Source organism: Salarias fasciatus, chromosome 19 (genome assembly GCF_902148845.1).
Source record: "Salarias fasciatus chromosome 19, fSalaFa1.1, whole genome shotgun sequence".
NCBI lineage: Eukaryota > Metazoa > Chordata > Actinopteri > Blenniiformes > Blenniidae > Salarias > Salarias fasciatus.
Genome location: NC_043763.1, coordinates 8,850,468 through 8,868,118, shown reverse-complemented (window position 1 = coordinate 8,868,118; position 17,651 = coordinate 8,850,468). Strand labels below are relative to the sequence as shown.

Sequence of the window (17,651 nt, the reverse complement as noted above, 5' to 3'; positions counted from 1 at the left end):
AATCAGTCAATCACAACAAATCACTGATCAGTAGTCTCACAGTCATCTAATCCTTGTGCTCCGAGGTTGAAAGTGGAGTTTGACATTTTGGGGATTTCTAGAATTAGATGAGAACGTGAACCTCCTTCACCTCTTCTACTGTGTGTGTATTAGGACTCTGGTAAAGCTGAGCCAGGCAGTGGTGGCACAGAGAAGCAGGGCTGAGTGTGTAGGTTTGTGAGTTACATTAACATCTCCTGCTAACACGCTGTGGGCTGTAAAAACATTAGATTGCTGATTTTTCTGTTTTCCTCAGTGTTTTTGTGCTGGTGTTTATTGATTGTTGCTTGATAGGTTGACAACTATTGCAAAAAAACACTAATTTCAGATTTATGTCAAATTAGTTATTCAGATAATAATGACCACAGGTTGCAAAATACATGTAAAAAAACACATTTACAACAAATTTGAGAAGAAATCCTAGATGGGTGAAACCATAAATAATGTGATTAAGTGCAGATTGGATGAAAAACCGTGTCATGTAAACACTTTTATTTGCTTGGATTGGCCTTTAAAATTCAAATTAAGTTCTGATCAGAGGAAATGGGGTAACCCCGTTTACACTGTGCACATGTGTGTAACATAACCTCAAAATGTAACATTTCATCAACAGCTTTTTATGAAAAACAGCACTGAGCAAAGCAGGAAGCCACGCTGCTTTTAAATAATTTCATAATTTATCTTCAAAACTGGCAGATAAAGTTGGATGTGGACATGAGACACAGATGGAATAAGATAACGTTCTTATTGTTAATGTACTTGTATTGTACATATGTGTCCAATAGTCTGAGTTTTGCAGTGTTTGAAATAATAGAACTCTGTGATCTCTCAGTCAGAAACACATTAAAGAGATTCATTAAAAAAATGCAAAATATGTGAATGCACAAAATGATACCTTGCTGATCATATTGTGCTTACAGAATAAGTACATAAATCATTCTAAAATTGAGAGAGTAACAGCTTCTCATCTAACTATGTAAAAAAAAAGGTATTATTCCCCAAATGATCAAACTGCTGCTTACAAATTCTCTATTGTGCTTGATGAACAGAACAAAAATGTCTACCATAAAATATCATGTCTTAGTATATTGTTAAAGTCCATTTTTTTGCATTACTAAAAAACAAATTCAACGTTAAGTCACCCTGTTTAAAAATCATCTCATCTGAATGTTACCTCACTTTTATATATATATGTAAATATAACATTAAGTCATAAATGTACATACATAGATAAGCTTAGTTATCCATCTTGCTTGAGCAGTACTTATTTTATCCTTAAAGCTTAAGTTTGAAATATACATTATGTTTTTAATAAGGATACTCTTTCACTACTGCTTACAATGTATGGAAGAATAAAACGTGGCACACTGACTCCTGTCCTTATATTTGTAAAATCTATGACGTTATAGAGTGAAAAACAGCTTGTTGGACCGCATGATGATTTTTTTTTTCCCCCTTACAGCATATCCCATCATATACAGCACAAGTCATTTCACACGTGGAAACATAGTCGAGCTGAAAACATAGACTGGGAGCGTGCCCTCACAACGTTGAGGAGCTCTGCTTGTAGTCTCTGAAGATCACAGAGGCGTAGGTCACGTTCGGTGGCGTGCACAGAATGGACTCGGACACCGGCGAGTTGGGAAAGGGGCTCACTGGAGGTCCGGCGCAATCACGGAAAGGGGAGGGAGGCATCAGAGCCAGAGATTCCTCCATTTCTACTTTGGCCGCAACAAAGTCCTCTTCCTCCTCCTCCTCCTCCTCCTCTTCCTCGTGGATCTGGACGTTGTTGCACATGTAGCCATGGAGAAGGCCGAACCGCTCGTTCTCCATTTCCTCCTGCAGAGGGGAGGCCGGCTCCACGTCGAACGGATGGAGGTGCGCGGGCAGGACGGGGTCCTGCTGGATCCGGTGAGCCTGGTGGTACACCGGCATGCCGCCGCTCACAGCCTCGGGCATGCTAATCAAATCTCGGAGCTGGGGGATGTGACCGCCGAACGTGCTCAGCGCCGCCTCCTCCTGTCGGACGGCCATGACGGCACGTTGGGGGATGATACTATTGTGCAGAAGCGACTCGGGGGAATACAGCGGCACATCTTTCGTCAGGCCACAGGGAGGCATTTGCCCGTGCGGCATCATGGGGGGAGTGGCCGGAGAGTTATATCTGACAGGTTCACTCTCATCCTCCTCAGCCACGTTGTACAGAGTCTTAGTGCTGAGGTCGGAGAACTCCAGGCCCGTGTTTTGGTAGGTACTAGTTAAGGGTTTGATGACAGCCATCTGATTGGAACCTGCTTCCTGTCTCTTCACATGCACTGACAGTCTGTGCCACACATGATCCCCTTTGGGAGGATGTCTTGCACCTGGTTCAGACCATGACACAGACTTTCCATTAGAACTATGAACAAAATAAAAACGGCTGTTACTGCACTGGGACCAACAAAGGTGGACACAAAAACAACATTTCTGGTTCTTTTACAACCCCAATTCCAGAAATTACTGGGACAGTTTTATCCAGATTGCATTTAATTGTCACTGTAATTTGTTTTACATCTTTAGGTCAACTTCACATCAGCCAATAACAACAAGCTACAAAGTCTTTGTGTAATTCGTGACCATAAGACTTCCCTTTCTGGAAGACTTCCTTTATGTCCCATGTTTTCTGGATTCAGGATGGTTAAAAACAGTTTTCGCAAAGCACACACCCTAAAATGGTTTATTATCTGTAAATGTGAAGTGGAGAAAAGAGTGTGGGTCTTTTTTGGGCAGACTTTTATGCAATCGCGGGTGCCTTCTCTCAAATAGAAATAACATTTTATGCATACATACCATTACATTCCCACTGAACTACTTTTCTGGAGATTTGGAACAAAAGAAGGCAGCTCTTGGCTGTTTTCTGTTGCTAATTGTTAATGGGTTCTTATTGGCTGACACCCTGAAAGAATCTTGTATTCTGTATTCATGATCTAACTTTTCATCCCTCAGCACGCAGAGATGCTCGTTTTAACTTTACCAACAGTTCAAAGGGCTGAAGCGGCTGTATGAATTGGGTACTGACCTATATCCGTCACACTTTACAACAGGTGCTCCTCTGAAAGTAAGTACAGTAAGACATAAAAAAATCCCCAAAGAGAGGGAATTACAGTAAAACCAGCATCCCTGAGGTGCCTCAGGAGCGGCTCTCTCAGACCCAATTAACCAACCTACCTGCCGTTCCCAGTGTTTTTCTTCCTCTTGAACATGCTGAGCAGGCTGTTGCTTCGGCAGGCGATCTTGCCGTCGCCGACGTGCATGCGCACAGCGTCGGAGGTGGTGAACGCGCTGCGGACGTTCCGCTCCGGCTTGGCGATGATTATGTACATCTTGGGCGTGAACATGCAGCCCAGAGCGACGGTCACGCTGAGGCTCACGGAGAAGGACGTGGTGATGATCTTGTAGTTGCTGCCGAAGTAGATCGGCACGAACGCCAGCCAGATGATGCAGGTGGTGTACATGGTGAAGGCGATGTACTTGGCTTCGTTGAAGTTGGCGGGGACGTTGCGGGTCTTGAAGGCGTAATAGGTGCAGCTCATGATGAGCAGACCGTTGTAGCCCAGCGGCGCCACAACGCCGAGGTTACTGGTGTTGCAGATCAGGTAGACTTCCCTGATGCTGGGGTAGGACTTGATGGGTTCGGGCGGCTCCATGATGATGAGGGTGATTTCCAGCGTGAGCTGGGCGCTGATGAGGATGGAGGCGATGACCACCTGAGCCCAAGCGCTCATGAACCTGGGCTTCCTGGTGCAGATTTTCTTCTTGCTCCCTGCCAGGATGCGGGCGATGCGGTTCGTTTTGGTCACCAGGGCCGAGTAGCACATGGCGGCCGAGAGTCCGACCAGGAGCCTCTGGAGGTAGCAGGAGGCCACGGTGGGCCTGGCAATGAGCGTGAAGGGACACAGGTAGCCCAGGAAGATCCCAGCCAGGATGATGTAGCAGAGCTCCCGGCTGGAGGACTTGACCACCGGCGTGTCTCGGTATAGGACAAAGACCAAGGCAACGAAGGACGTCACCAGTATGCCCATGCAGGAGAAGACCACCTGGATGATGGACTCGGGATTGCTCCACTCCAGGTAGCGCAGAGGGATTGGCTCGCAGCCTAAAAGCGGGGAAAACATGAGAATAAAAACACAGTCACAATATCCTAAAAGCTTCTTTTAAATGTTTAATGATTTCAGTTTCAGCTTCTTTTACTTCTAAACAAAAAGAAACTCAATAAGATACGGTTTTCTAAAGAACAGTATGAGATCTTAGATCTTATTGTATATCAGTACTTGATTGAATTATTAAAGATATACACACAGACACAAAAAAATGCAGTGAGCATCTAAGTAGGTTTTTAGCTCAACTATAAATAAACCAGTTTCTACTCAGCCATGGCCAGGCTGAACTGCAGCCAGCAGAGACGGAGACCAGTGCAGCAGGGCAAAGCAATAACTGTGTTTTTCACGGGTCCAAATAAAATCTCCTTCCTGCGTCATGCTGAGAACACACTCTGGATATCCAACTTGTGGTGTTCTGTTCATTAATTTGGTAACAGTCAGAGAGTGAGGTTTAGAAAAGTGCAAGAACTTTTTTCTTTTTTTTTTCTTTTTTGTTTCCAAATTTCACCACTTCTGGGTGTTTCCGGGTTTCCTGTGGTTGGAACGAAAAATAAAAAATGCAACAGCACGAAGGCCGAATGATCCTATTAGGAAAGCGTCTTGTCTTTGAACAACACATAGGGCCTCTGAAAAGTGGGCCAGAAGAGTGGTAAGTGAAGTAGGGCTGCTGTCGGATGAAACGGTGAGGATGATGAATGGCTCTCAGGTGTCATGGGAAAGCAGTGGAAAATAGGACAGAACAGGTTCGTCAAATAGAGCAACAAAAACCGTCGCAGGGCAAGCTGCAAGCTGCACAGGTAGAGAGAGGAGGCCAATGAAGACCTTGAAGGAACTTAACTTTTTTTTTTTTTTTTGCTCAGACTCTTATAAAGCAGGAATTTCGGCACTTATCTTCGGGGGCATCAATCATGCAACAGGATCTCTGCCTGTGGCCACTGGAGCAACATAAATTCATCTAAATTTAGATGAAAAACCTGCACAACAGCATTATCGCCTCTTCTTATCTGATGAGGGATTTTTTTTTGTTTTGGCTAAATTTTTGCTGACTCAGAGGTGTTTTGTTGATCTGAAGCTACAGTCACACACTTCTCTTGCTGAATGATGAATTACTTTGACACAATTTTGACCTTTTGGCCCTGTAAACAACCACAGTGGATTAGAAATAATCACAATCGGGATTATTTTAAGTGCAGACATTTAGCTTTACTTGACATCCAAATAAGGGAAATGGTAAGGAAACACGTTATTTGCATCCTCCATTTTTCTAAACGACTGATTGGAAAATATGGCGCTCAGCTGTGCTATGACCAGGTATGTTTAATTCCCTGTAAAGGTCAAAGGAAATGATGAACAAAGGAAAAAAGGAAGAAAGAAAGTCCAACAGGCGTTCTCCTCAGAGAGAGGAGGTTCAGATGGATAACCGTACCTTCTAGCTCTTCATCCGGCCACCAGCCCAGCTCACAGGCTTTACATGTGAACTCATCCTGGACAAACTCGTTGTCTTTGCAGGCGGTGCAGATCCAGCAGCAGCTCACCTCTCCTTTCCTTATCACCTGGTTGAAAAACACATCAACCAAATGAATAGTTTCCCTTGAACGCCTGTGTCTTATCTGTATAAATAAGCGAACAATTATTGCAAAAATGGTCAAATTAAAGATAGAAATGCGCAAGCGACGTGCGCTTCACCTTGATCTCTCCTTTGGAGCAGGGCTCGCTGCAGACAGAGCGGACCATGTCGCTGCGGTTCATCTGGATCATCTCGTCGTCCAGCGTCAGAACGCCCTCGTGCCACGAGCCGATGTTGATGTAGTCGTAAACACCGCTGGACTCCACACGGTGGAAGTTCTTAATCTCGTACCTGGTGGTCGGTAGAGAGATCAAGTTGACTGGCTGTTTTTTTTTTTTTTTTAAATTAATTTTTGAGGGTACAGACAAATTCTCCCCAGAATATCTTTGATAAGCGCTCGGTGTCCGGCGGGGTTACCTTCCAGGTGAATCGCCGTTCTCGTCGAACCAGATGTCCTCCCCGGAGACGCCGGTGAAGGACGTGTGGAGAAGAAACTCCAGCAGGTGGCTGCCGTCGATGGGCTTCATGGCGTCGCAGAGCCCCACGTGGCCCGGGCAGAGGTGGGAGTGCATGTCGTGCAGCCCGTGGGCCATGGCGTAGATGGCGTTGATGACGAAGCCCATCTTGCTGTCTTGGACGTAGTTGTCCTCCAGACTTTCATAACCTGCCCACACATGAGACAACGGTGAGGATTCATCTCCACGATAAAGAAAAAAGAAAAAAAAATACCAGATCTTATGAGGGATTTCTTTGTTGCAAGCAGTAGCAGATCATGTCCTTTACATCCTTCTCGCAGAAATGATGCATGTGACGGGGTGCTAACATATGCGTTCCTGTAGTTCCTGTATATTCTCTCAAAGCAGGCAGCAAGCCACATGCATCTCTGGCACTGTGGGAGACCGCTTTAAAAGGACTGGAAGCTTTAGAAAATGGCTTCAAAGAAGCCTCGTTACCATGGCAAGACTTTTCATTCCTGCCTCCATGAGTCAGGATTCAATTAGAGTTGGTCTAAAACTCTAACAAACCTGAAAGACTGCCTTCTCGAGCAGGGAAATAAACTCGTTATGTTTGTGCATCGGGAGCCGCTGTTTTGTTTTTATGTTGTTTTTTTCTGCACACAGAGCACGAGTGAATGAGACACACCCGATCGTTTCAGTGTAAAGCAAGCTCAAAGCAGATTAAGCTTCTTTTTGTTTTCCTCTCGAAGCTGCATTGAGTTAATGAGTTAATGAGTTAATTTAGGTTTATTACAGCGAGCAGCAGCATGCATCCAGTCGATCTTCTGGAAAAACTGTGAAGCAGGTACGTACATGTATCAGCAGCCACTGGAGCTGAGAAGGACATTGTTCACTTCTCTTATTTGAATTCATATTTTGTCAAATTATTAGCAACTGCTGCGAAATGAAAAAAGCTCAACGACTCAATATTTTGCAGGCTCAAACAACTTTTGGAATTTTTAACAGTTCAAATTGACCATTTACTCAATGTCATTAGTCCACTTCTTGTAGTTTATCATACTATATTCTTCTGAATTTTAAAAAGGGACAAATAAATGCGTTGATAGGGGGAAATATAAATTACCATATATTGGGCAAATCCCTGGAGTTATCTTTGAAAATTTGTCTTCTAAGTCTTAAAAACTCTGATTTAAACAATAAATATAAATATCCCATATATTTTATTTTTTTAAAACACTGTTTTGCGTGTACTCATGCAGTCAAATGCTGATAGTAAAACACTGACAGGTGTTGAACACGCCTTTCATGTAACCTGATGTATATCTGCTATATGTACTTACATAGCACTAAATACAACACAGTTATTTCAAGGCACGTTACCAGAGAAAAAACAAAAAATCTACATCAGCAAGGAGAAGATATTGTGGAAAGGAAAAACTTCCTTTTATCATGAAATATTAAGTGATCAGAATGATGAAAATGGTAATGTAATGTAATTTCATGTAATTATTTCGATTTGCTTTCTAGAAAGGTTCCTGCAGCAGGTGTTTAACCAGACTGAACAAGATAATAAATGTTACATACATAATTTAAGAGCAGCTTTTAGGCTTCACCGACGAGTTGCACGGTGCAGTGGTTTGCACTAAAGCTTTTCTCTGCATGTTCTTCATGGGTTTTCTCCGGTCACAGTCCTCAAACGTGCATTTGATGTTGGTGTGCGTGAGTTGAGTGTGTGGCTGGTGGCCTTCAACTAAAAGACCAGTTCCAGTGATTTCTTTTGTCTCTTCCTTTTAAGATGAGTGAAATAAACACACTGGTGTAGCTGATGTTCTCAACTCAAGAGGGACAGTCGCCATGATTCTGTCACTCCTGTAGATATTCTCCTGTCCGTTAACATGAGATTGGTTCGTGAAAGCATGGCAGCGGTATCCTCTCTGTGAGCCAACTTCTTGCACGATTGTGAAACTGTCCTTTAATCTGCAGCATCTCTTAGGAAGAGAGGATCTGCAGGCTGTACCCAGCAGCATTTAACCGTCTCATAGCTTTTGTGAGCATCATCTGGTGCCGCTGCTGTGTTTGCGTCAGGTTGCGTTCATTAAAATGGGGAAACTCCACGTCTCTGCACACAAACACACACACGCATGGTAAATCCAGCTGGGTAGCAGCTGGGCGAGCGTCCGATGGGAGCTGCTGGTGGTGACCTACTTTAGCAGCTCCTTGGCTCCGGCGCTCGCCGCGCTCACTGAGCCGTGTGAGCCTCAGTCATGATGCAATGATGTCAGCATGTCAGCATGCACGCCGCAGAGCGACCGCCGCACGCCCGGCGCCGCCCGCCGCTGCTCTGTGCCACACGAGTCGACGTGTGGAGCGAAACATGGGCCTGGACATACGTTGCTGGCGCTCGTTTCTGAGGCCGCATGCAGCTGAAGCCAGACCAGCCGGTTTACCATCCCGCTCAAATGTTATTGGGCTGTTTCATGAGAAGACGACAAAACTAAGAGATGGGAGAGTTGACCAAACTGTGAAGAACTGTGATAAAATTCTACCAAGAGCCCAATAGCTTCATATATTAGAGGTCAACTGAGATTAAGTGAGACTGTAACATAACTGCAACCAGCAACTCCTGATAGAACCTTTAATATCAGTCAACCTCTATGTATATTTCCAAACAGCAGCATTATGTTTCCATCCAGAAAAAAACAATACTCACCATCTTGGAGTTCTACACCCCCCAAAAAATAAGTAAATACAATAAAAAAAATGGTGGAAAAAAAAAAAAATATTAAAGGGCCTCAATGAGATTATATCCACATATAAAACAGATATTACCCTCTAAATGACTATTAAAGCATGATGTTTCATTAAAATGAAGGAAGGCTTGAGGTCTATGCATTGTGCATTGACAAAAGAAAAAAAAAATGTTATGTACAAATGAAATAAATTCAAATCAAGGAAAGCTGCAATGGCAAAAACTACAGCTGAAGTATTTAGATCACTGTAAACTAAATATGTAATGAATGATTCAGTTGATTTGCTGCATGCATCTTTTTATATTTACGTTTATTGATGTGCTCAGTTTACATTATTTTCAAATTCTTTGAAAATCTATCAGCACTTGAAGCAGTGACTCATTTATCAAGATCAAAACTTAAGATTGAAAACGTAAATATACAGGCTTTACTTTTGTAAAGAAATTCAAAGATGTCGTATGAATAAATAGTGTTTTGGAAACATGCTTGTTGAGCATTATTTCAAGAAATCAAAGCTAATACGAACATTCTGGCTCTTTGCAAATGAAAAAGATCAGATTTACCTAGCTCATCATCCTCTGTGAAGCCACATGTCACAGAAATGAACAATATGAAAAAAATATGTGTTACTGGATTGACTTGGAGAGAAGTTTACCCCCTGGCAGTCTGATTCATAATTAAAGAGTGTGTTCCAGTTTGTGAGGGCCTTTTGGCGTCTTTCTCTGGGTGCTGAACACATCAGAACAGTTCAGAAAGACAAGCTGATGCTAACCCTGGTGTCCAAGTGTAAACCAGAAAACACTGAAAACATCGTAACTGCTTGGCGGACTTGTTGGACTACCTGAGCAGTTCCGTGCATAGTTCACGTTCTCCTGCGGGTGTCCAGGAAGGCGGCACTGAAACCGGTGCTGCCAGAACTCGGGGAACCACGGGTTCCGGGTGTTGGTGCCGAGCCGCAGCTTCAGGAAATAGTCGTCGAAGGAGGAGACCTCCTCGGACTGCAGCTTGACGGTGATGCCGCCCAGAGCCTCCTGTTCATATCCCTCCACCACCTCCACACGGTCAGCCCAGCCGTCGCTGCAGGGAGGGAGACACGGCCATCAGACCCACTCCACTTTAAATAGAACCATGAACACAATTACATGTTGCACAGTCGACCTGAAAATAAAAAGGAAAGGAAAAAGTTTTTTTTTTTCCAGTTCAGTTAGAAGTAATTCAAGGCCATCTGCATAAGACATTTTTGCTGCAACTGAGTAAAATGGAGCAACTGAGCAACCGGCAATGAGAAAATGAAAAAGAATCAAAGACATTATCATCATTTCTTGCTATTTCGCAGTATTGTGTAATCCTGGCCCTGCGGAGCGCCAGTCCTTCATCTTTGACGTGATTTTCTGCTCCGTCACACCTGAAGCAAATTACTGTGTCATCGCCAGTCTCTGGAGAATGTCCAGTAATTATTCACTCATTATAATCGGGCCGGTTAAAGCACGAGTTCATTAAGAATGTGCTGGACTGTGGCCCCCAGGAGCAGGATTTAGACAGCACAGCCAGTCTTAAACTACATTTGGTGGTCAGGTCACACTTCTGAAAATTAAAGTTCCGAATCTGCTCACAATCATTCAGCAAACACTGTTCAGCCAAACAAATCTAAATGAAATTTTGCCCATTGCAGTATTTCCAGACTCTTCTCTAAGCGATGTGGAGTGCTCACTGAACCTAATGAAAGAGGGAAAAGAGAAAATGGGTTGTCGAGAACATATGAGTAACCTCAGTACAGGATGTTAGCAGTGCAAACAAGCTCCCACCCAACACACACACACACACACACACACACACACACACACGCCAGCTCTGTTGGTGTCTACGCTCATCACAATCTGTATTTTTAGTTCTTACACTTCACTGTTTGCCATCGCGTCTGTTTCGGATCCAGCCGTGAGAGACAACTGGGCGTTGGTTTGACGCTCCGGATTCACATTAATAGAAAAACCGAGAAAGCAACTTCCCGTCGCCTGAGTCCTAAATGCATGTTGAGTTATTTTAAAGCAGAATTATAAGTCTGGATGCTTCAATAAGAAGAGTTCCATTGCAAAACTGTATGATGGTGTAATAATTAAATATAATACAAAACATTACAGACTGTGATTTTAACATTCTTCTACAGTTTAACAAATAAATTTCACTGCTGTGTGTTACGATAAATCTGCTCAAATTTCCAAATCAGAGATGCTCCCTCAGTTTTCCTCAAATTGCTGACCGCTGCCCTTAAACAACCTGAAAATTTCACAAATCGAAAATTTGCCCACAGGACAAAAATATCCCCTGCCCTGGTTGCAACCCACGTTTGCGCTTTACAAGCCGGAGCCAGCAGCACGTTTGGCTTGGCCGGCGCTTCAAGAGCGAGCTGACAGTGACTGTCCAGTGTGACAGTATCGACGGTACCTGGCCATCTGCTTCCCAGCATCACACTCCCTCCGAGCGCCAGCAGCCTACAGCCATGACGTAAACATCGGCAGAGGCCTACAACGCTGATCTGAGATCAGTCGCTTGTGAGTCTTTAAATCTGGGCAGTAATATAAACAGAAGAAAAACTGCTCCTGTGAAACTGAGTTTGAAACGGGGCGACTTTTTTTAAAGCTACTGGAGAAGCGGAGCGCCATTAAAGTGAAATTTTCTTTTATCATTCCCAAACCGTTGGGCGGTTCACTCGAGAGCTGATCAAATGAGCTGCTTGTTGTTGGCGCGGTGTGGGATCTGCAGTGTGTGTCCGTGTGTGTGTGTGAGAACAGCCGCCTCTTTCATTCTTCACGCAGCAGAAGACGGATGGCCGATGACCGGCTCCTCGGGCTGCTCGGGCACGGCGTGGCTTCACTTTTACTGCATCGCTCTAAAAAACATTTTCCTTTTTCAGTGTTCTCCTTGACCCAGAAAACATACATAGGCTACTCACACATGCACACACACTCTTCCCCACGAACCTCACACCCTCCTTATCTTCCGCTGAGACTACGGTGCAAATGCGAGTAAAAGGGGTGAGCGGAAGTTGAGGCTTTAGAAATGTCCTATTTTTACCAACATACGTTTCGTCATTTCATTTCACTTCTGTTCGGCCCTGGTGAATAGAAAACCAAAACATTAATGAACCTAATGAAGAAAGCTTTTAATCGCCGCTGCCGTGACGGCTCCCGACAGGACGAGAGGTGAGCCGAGACTCCAACAAAGACGGCGGGGGGGGGGGGGGGGGTCTGCTGTAGGTGCTGATAGCAGCTTTGATGTGCGCTACTCCACATTCCCCAGCTTATGCTGGAGGTGCTGTCCCATATTAGCCCATCCTGCCTGTGATCTGACAGCGAGCGGGAGAACTCGCTGCCTGGATGCATTATTCATGACTGAGCCTGACTCAAAGCGTCTCCTGCTTTCAGTGGAACTCTGCTCCCGGTAGCAAAAGAAGAATATTTCTGCTCCATGTGAAGTTTCTCTTTTTCTTTTTCTTTGCATTGCCATCCGTCTTCAGTGTGGCTAAATGCTGTGGCATGAAATGTAGCATCGGTGTCTCTGAAATAACAGCCCTGCTTTAAAGAAACAGCGATTAAGTGGAGCTTGTTGGCGTTCTGTTTAATATCCTGTCCTGTTTTGCATTTCAAAGTCTTCACTTTGTGTTCAAATGCTGGGAAACTGTAAGATTTAACCTCGTCGCTACACAGTGTTTCACCACTTTTAATGGCTTTTTAAAGTCTGGAAAACAAAAATACAAATCAAGAAGGTTCTCCCTGATGATTTGACTTACTGGTGGTGGTAAATAGATTTCACACGAAAAGTGTTTCAGCTTTCTTGTGGTGATTTAGAACGCAGTAATATTCACCCATTCATACATACACCCACATTCTGCAGTGACTGCAAGGTGCTCAACCACCAATCTGGGGTTTGGTGTCTTCAGGGAATTGGGAGAAATATGACTTGTTGGATGAATTGAGTGTGTCTTCCTCATCATCCTGGAGCAATTTAAAAAGCTTATAATCATGAAATGTAATAATAGTACTGTAGCAGCAATGTGCCAGATTGCAGATGCTCTTTCCACTTCTGGATTTAAAGCCAGTGATGCACACAGGACACACACAGACTGTGCTACAGAGAGTTTTCTCTATTTCTTTTTGTATCATTAATGAGCCGACTGAGTTTCACAGCCATTAAAATCTCCTCTGAACCAACACTAAAAATCTGCTTTTTGGGGAAAGAGAAGAAAACCTTTTTCATTATTATGGTCTGAAAACTTTTCAACCGAAAAAGAAAAGCAGAAAAACAATCAGACAAAAGTGAAAAGCCCCGTGGGAAAGCATTCTCTAACAAACCTGCCAATTAGGACGAACTCTCCGGCTACTCCGAGCCGTCTCATGGCCATGAGCAGCCCTCGGACTGTCATGCCTTCACAGAAGCAGACAACCACTCTGGCTTTGGGCAGACGCTCGCGCAGCTTCCTCAGCAGCCTGTCGAAGTGCTTCTCCCCGGCGTTGCTGTAGATCTTGTCTGAATGGGCGATGCAGAGGCCGTCCTGCGAGGCGAGCTCCTTAAACACCTCCATCCCGCTCTCCCCGTAGTTACCTGAGAGAGACGGGAGCGTCTGTCAGAGGAGGATCACTCACCGGAGAAAGGACAGGTTCAACGCTTCTTATCTCGAGTCTAAACAGACTGAGAGAATACTGTCAAATTATTATGAACAAATCACATGAATAAGTTTTCAGAGTAGATTGGAACTAGTAATCTGTATTTACACTTGTTTAGTGTTTTTGTTTTTCTTGTTAGTATTGGATTTCCAGTGTTTCTTTAAGCTACGATTCCATTGTTTCTATTGTTCTGGTGATGCAGGACTTTTCATGTTGTTTTCCATTTGATCCTTTGTGATTTTCTACATAGTCTAGTTTTGTTTTTTCTCTATTTGATTTCTGGTTTGTGTTTCATGTCAGATCTATTCAATTTCCTGTTTTATGCAGTCTCACCCTAATACCCCTATAGTTTTAGTACTGGCTCCCAATCCTCGGTGTGTGTATTAAATAGCATTTCAGTTTCTCTCTCATATAATGTGTGCATATAAATCTGCGTTCATGCTGCTGCAGGCTGGAATTGTTCCTGGTCCCGAGTTTCAGGCCTCTTGCCCTGAAAATGCTGCTTATCTCAGTCCCTGCTATACCCACTTGTGTCTCCAGCCTTGCTTTGTTGCATTTTTGAGCACCATTTGGCCATGTCGGCTTCATTAAAGTTTTTTTTTTTTTTTTTTTAACTCTGTCTGCATTTGTGTCCTCGATCACCCTGACTAGAGTAGGCCAAACTGTTTAAATGTCAAGCTGTATTATGTCAGTATGTCTCCAAACTTCTTTTTATGGAATCAGAGCAGTGCAACTGGAGCAAACAGGGTGACGCTGACCTCGACGGCGGCAGCTAACGCAAGTTTTGTCACATTTAGGTTACTGTCCACTCAATCAGCCAGCTCTAATGTCTGTGGTACTTTAAATTTTAACAAAATAAGAGTTCCTCATCACCGAAGAGGGAAGGGAGCCAAGCTACTGATTGGATTTTTATCAACTCATCTCAAATGTGCCATCATTTGGTATTTCATGCTTACGAGACAAATAAAAAAACAGATGACAGATTTCCAAAAGCAGCTGTTTGAGGCATCCCGTTTAAATCCAACCTGTGGGAAGAATTTCAATTATTCAGATTTATTTGTGCTTCACCAGCTTGAAAAAGGTTCTGTCAGTTTTATCAGTTAATATTATGGAAGCTTTTTTGAGAAAATGTACAAAAGCCTCATTTTCCTAATAAGGCATGTAACAGGAATCGCGTTACAGAACAACATGTTGACAGAAAAGCTGGACAGGTAATAAAAGAAGATCCAGATCAGATGCAACTCAGTTTATGTGTTTACCTTTTGGATCTAGTACCTTATGAATAAATTGATTTAGGCTTGTTCTGTGCACAGGGAGAAAAAAGCACTATTTTCTAAAACCCAGTCAACGATGAAGATGAACTATATGAAGTTCATTATAAAAGAGAGGGAGCAAAATGAAGGAAAAACGTGCTGTGTAACTGAAGCACCTTTCAAATAAATGAATCCAAGTTTCTAAAGGGAAAAGAAATCACAATTAATGAAAACCTGGTATATGGAAATGAACTATTTCCAGGGTTAAACACAAACTATTAAAAAGAGTCAAAGAAGATGAAAGAAATGGAATGGAAAGAAATGTAAAAACATGTTGTGTAAAGCATTATACCTTTTAGATTGGGATGATTAAAACGTATTTTTAAAAAATGCAGCAATGCACCAAAGGAGGAGAATGTGCAATCCCAACACCATATACTGTGCTATATGTGTTATGTACTGTGAATATTCTAAGACCATACATGGAAAATCCATAATACCTCCAAAACAACCAACAACAATGTGCAATATGTGTAATAATGCCACATAATCAATGGACAATGCACAATGTTCCCACACAAAACACCTACAATGTGCAAAATCCCCGCACAAAACATGAAATATGATCAATATCCCCACACCAAGCATCGCCAATGTGCAGAAATCTAACATGATACATGGAGAATGTGCAATATTCCCACACTGAAGAAGTACAAGGGGAGATATTCTGAAGAATTGTGATGTACTCGCTCCTCAAATGGAAAGAAACACTATTGTAGTGTTGTATTGTATTATATTAAAATAATAAAGGCTTTAAATGCTTTATACCGAGTGATGCATTGGTTGAATCGGCACAAAATAAATAAATCAGAGAATTGTAGTTTTGCTGATTTACTGCAGAAGCAAGTGCGTTTCTACTACACCTGTCATTTCTGATGAGCATGAACAGCTCTCTGTGATGCTGTCCTGTAGTAGCTGCTGCCCCTTGGCTGAACTATCCTCTGCTTACTACAGAAAAAGGCAGCAGACAGTTCAGCTGGGGCATAAGGAAATGCAGTAAAATTGTCTCAAGGGTGATGTACCGGTGTCTAGTTCAGGAGTGTCAAACCCATTTTAGTTCAGACGCCACGCACAGCGGTTTGATCCCAGTTGAGTTGAAAGAGACATCTGCAAGTTTTCCTCTGTTTGAGTGCAAAGATTTATGATTATATTCTGCAGGTCCTCACATTTAATGCATTTTCTTTCACAAAACATATCATTTCTGGCCGGAAATTTCATTTTTAAAAAGAACAATCTGAAATATCCTCTATATATCAGAATGATTGCTGGCTAATGCCTGCCTATTTTGAAGCAGGAAACATTTCAGCAGGATATTATCCTCATGTAATATAGTTATCAAAAAGTGAGCCGGCTTTGACTGCAGCATCTTGGCTTCTCAGTTCTGAATTTCAGTATTGTATATGTGTACTAATCTCATCAAGCAGTGTGATCCCCTAAAAAAGTCACAAATAGAAGCTATTTTTTTCCCAATGTTCAATTTGCAGTTATTGTCTTCTTTGTGCTTTTTATCCTCTGCAGCAATACCCTCTCCAGGCTGGATTGGACCTCCTTCTCTCAATTTTGGCTCAAGAGGCTCGAGCGATACTAAAAAAAGATAAATTATCAGCAGAGGGTGCTGACCTCAAGCTTTCTTCAAGTCAAGTCGCATGAATAAAGAGAGGCAATTTGAACTGTTATTTACAACTAACTGAACTGATCGCCACTCATTCTGATCATTTGTGAGGTGGATCTGTGAGCATCAAGGCTGCAGCTATCGTTGGGGCCATATTGTTCCACTGAAGGAAAGCTGCTGAAGCGTTGACAGGGTTATGTGTGGACAGCAGTCATCAATGTACAGAATACAGCAGTTTTTTTTCATTTGGAGAAGCAAATATTTTCTACTAGAGGACTCCTACCTTCCGTGTGAACTGCAGAAACATAGGTCCAGTTGTACCGCTTGACTATGTCCAGCAGGGCTCGGGCCTGAAGAGTGTCTGACGGCACAACCCTGAGGAAGTACTTGAACAGAGTCTTGTCACTGAGGTCAATGCTGGTGGCAGAGTAGGCAATCTGTGGGATGTTGAACAGCTGCAGAAGGTTCTGGACTTGAATCGCAACCGAGCTGGAGCCGGGCCCGATGACCCCCGCGATGGGCTTCTTGGTGGGCGGTGGCTGACTGGAGGGGGACCCCTCGATGCACCACCGAGAGCCTTCGCTGTCGTCCCGGATGGAGATGAGTGAGTCGCGGATGAACTCGATGCTCTGCTCCAGAGCCACGGACGAATGCCAGCAGGAGTCCCTGATCTCACAGCCCAGGGAGATGTTGGGTAGCAGGTTTGGATCCGAGTTAATCCGATCCAAGGTGTGGAACATGGCCTCCACTCTCTGGATGCCGTACTGCTCGCGGACCTCCCCGCATTTCCTCTCTGCCACCTTCTCAGCTGACGGCTGATGGTGGACAGAGAACAGGGCGCCGATTATAATGTCCCCGTCCATCCTCGCCACGAGGCGGGAGGCAGAGGTGGGCATCGCCGACCTCTCATACTTCCCTTTGGACAAAACAAACGCCTCAAACACCAAAACGGGCAAATACAAAATGCTTATCACTGTCAGGTGAATCATATTGAACATTGTGCTGCAGGTGCTGAGGGAAGAAACATGTCCACTTGGTCACAGCGGAAGCCCATCAAGCCTTTTTGGGTAACATTAAGTCAGCACCTTCCGTTTGAGCACAAACCTGTGGAG

The 17,651-nt window shown here is 43.6% G+C and overlaps 1 protein-coding gene across 2 annotated transcripts; it reads right to left on the bottom strand.

Moving 5' to 3' along the window:
* Positions 1-1,526: 1,526 nt before the first annotated feature.
* grm1b (glutamate receptor, metabotropic 1b) lies at positions 1,527-17,586 on the bottom strand. 2 transcript variants are annotated; one of them, XM_030117090.1, is made up of 8 exons: positions 16,823-17,586; positions 13,303-13,552; positions 9,795-10,030; positions 6,163-6,409; positions 5,865-6,036; positions 5,605-5,731; positions 3,247-4,174; positions 1,527-2,437 (listed from the first exon to the last, which is right to left on the bottom strand). In XM_030117090.1, the coding sequence occupies exons 1-8, from the start codon at positions 17,535-17,537 to the stop codon at positions 1,582-1,584; spliced, it is 3,531 nt and encodes a 1,176-aa protein (XP_029972950.1). In that variant the 5' UTR covers positions 17,538-17,586; the 3' UTR covers positions 1,527-1,581. The 2 variants fall into 2 exon arrangements, with proteins under 2 accessions (XP_029972950.1, XP_029972951.1); XM_030117091.1 differs by having other exon boundaries at positions 2,204-2,402.
* Between the last annotated feature and the right edge of the window lie 65 nt (positions 17,587-17,651).

Coding starts and splice junctions, on each gene's coding strand:
- grm1b (XM_030117090.1), bottom strand. CDS start 17,537: ATGTTCAATATGATTCACCTGACAGTGATAAGCATTTTGTATTTGCCC. Junction 13,553..16,822: donor TTCTGCAGTTCACACGGAAG/GTAGGAGTCCTC, acceptor CGTCTCTCTCAG/GTAACTACGGGGAGAGCGGG. Junction 6,037..6,162: donor AACGGCGATTCACCTGGAAG/GTAACCCCGCCG, acceptor ACCGACCACCAG/GTACGAGATTAAGAACTTCC.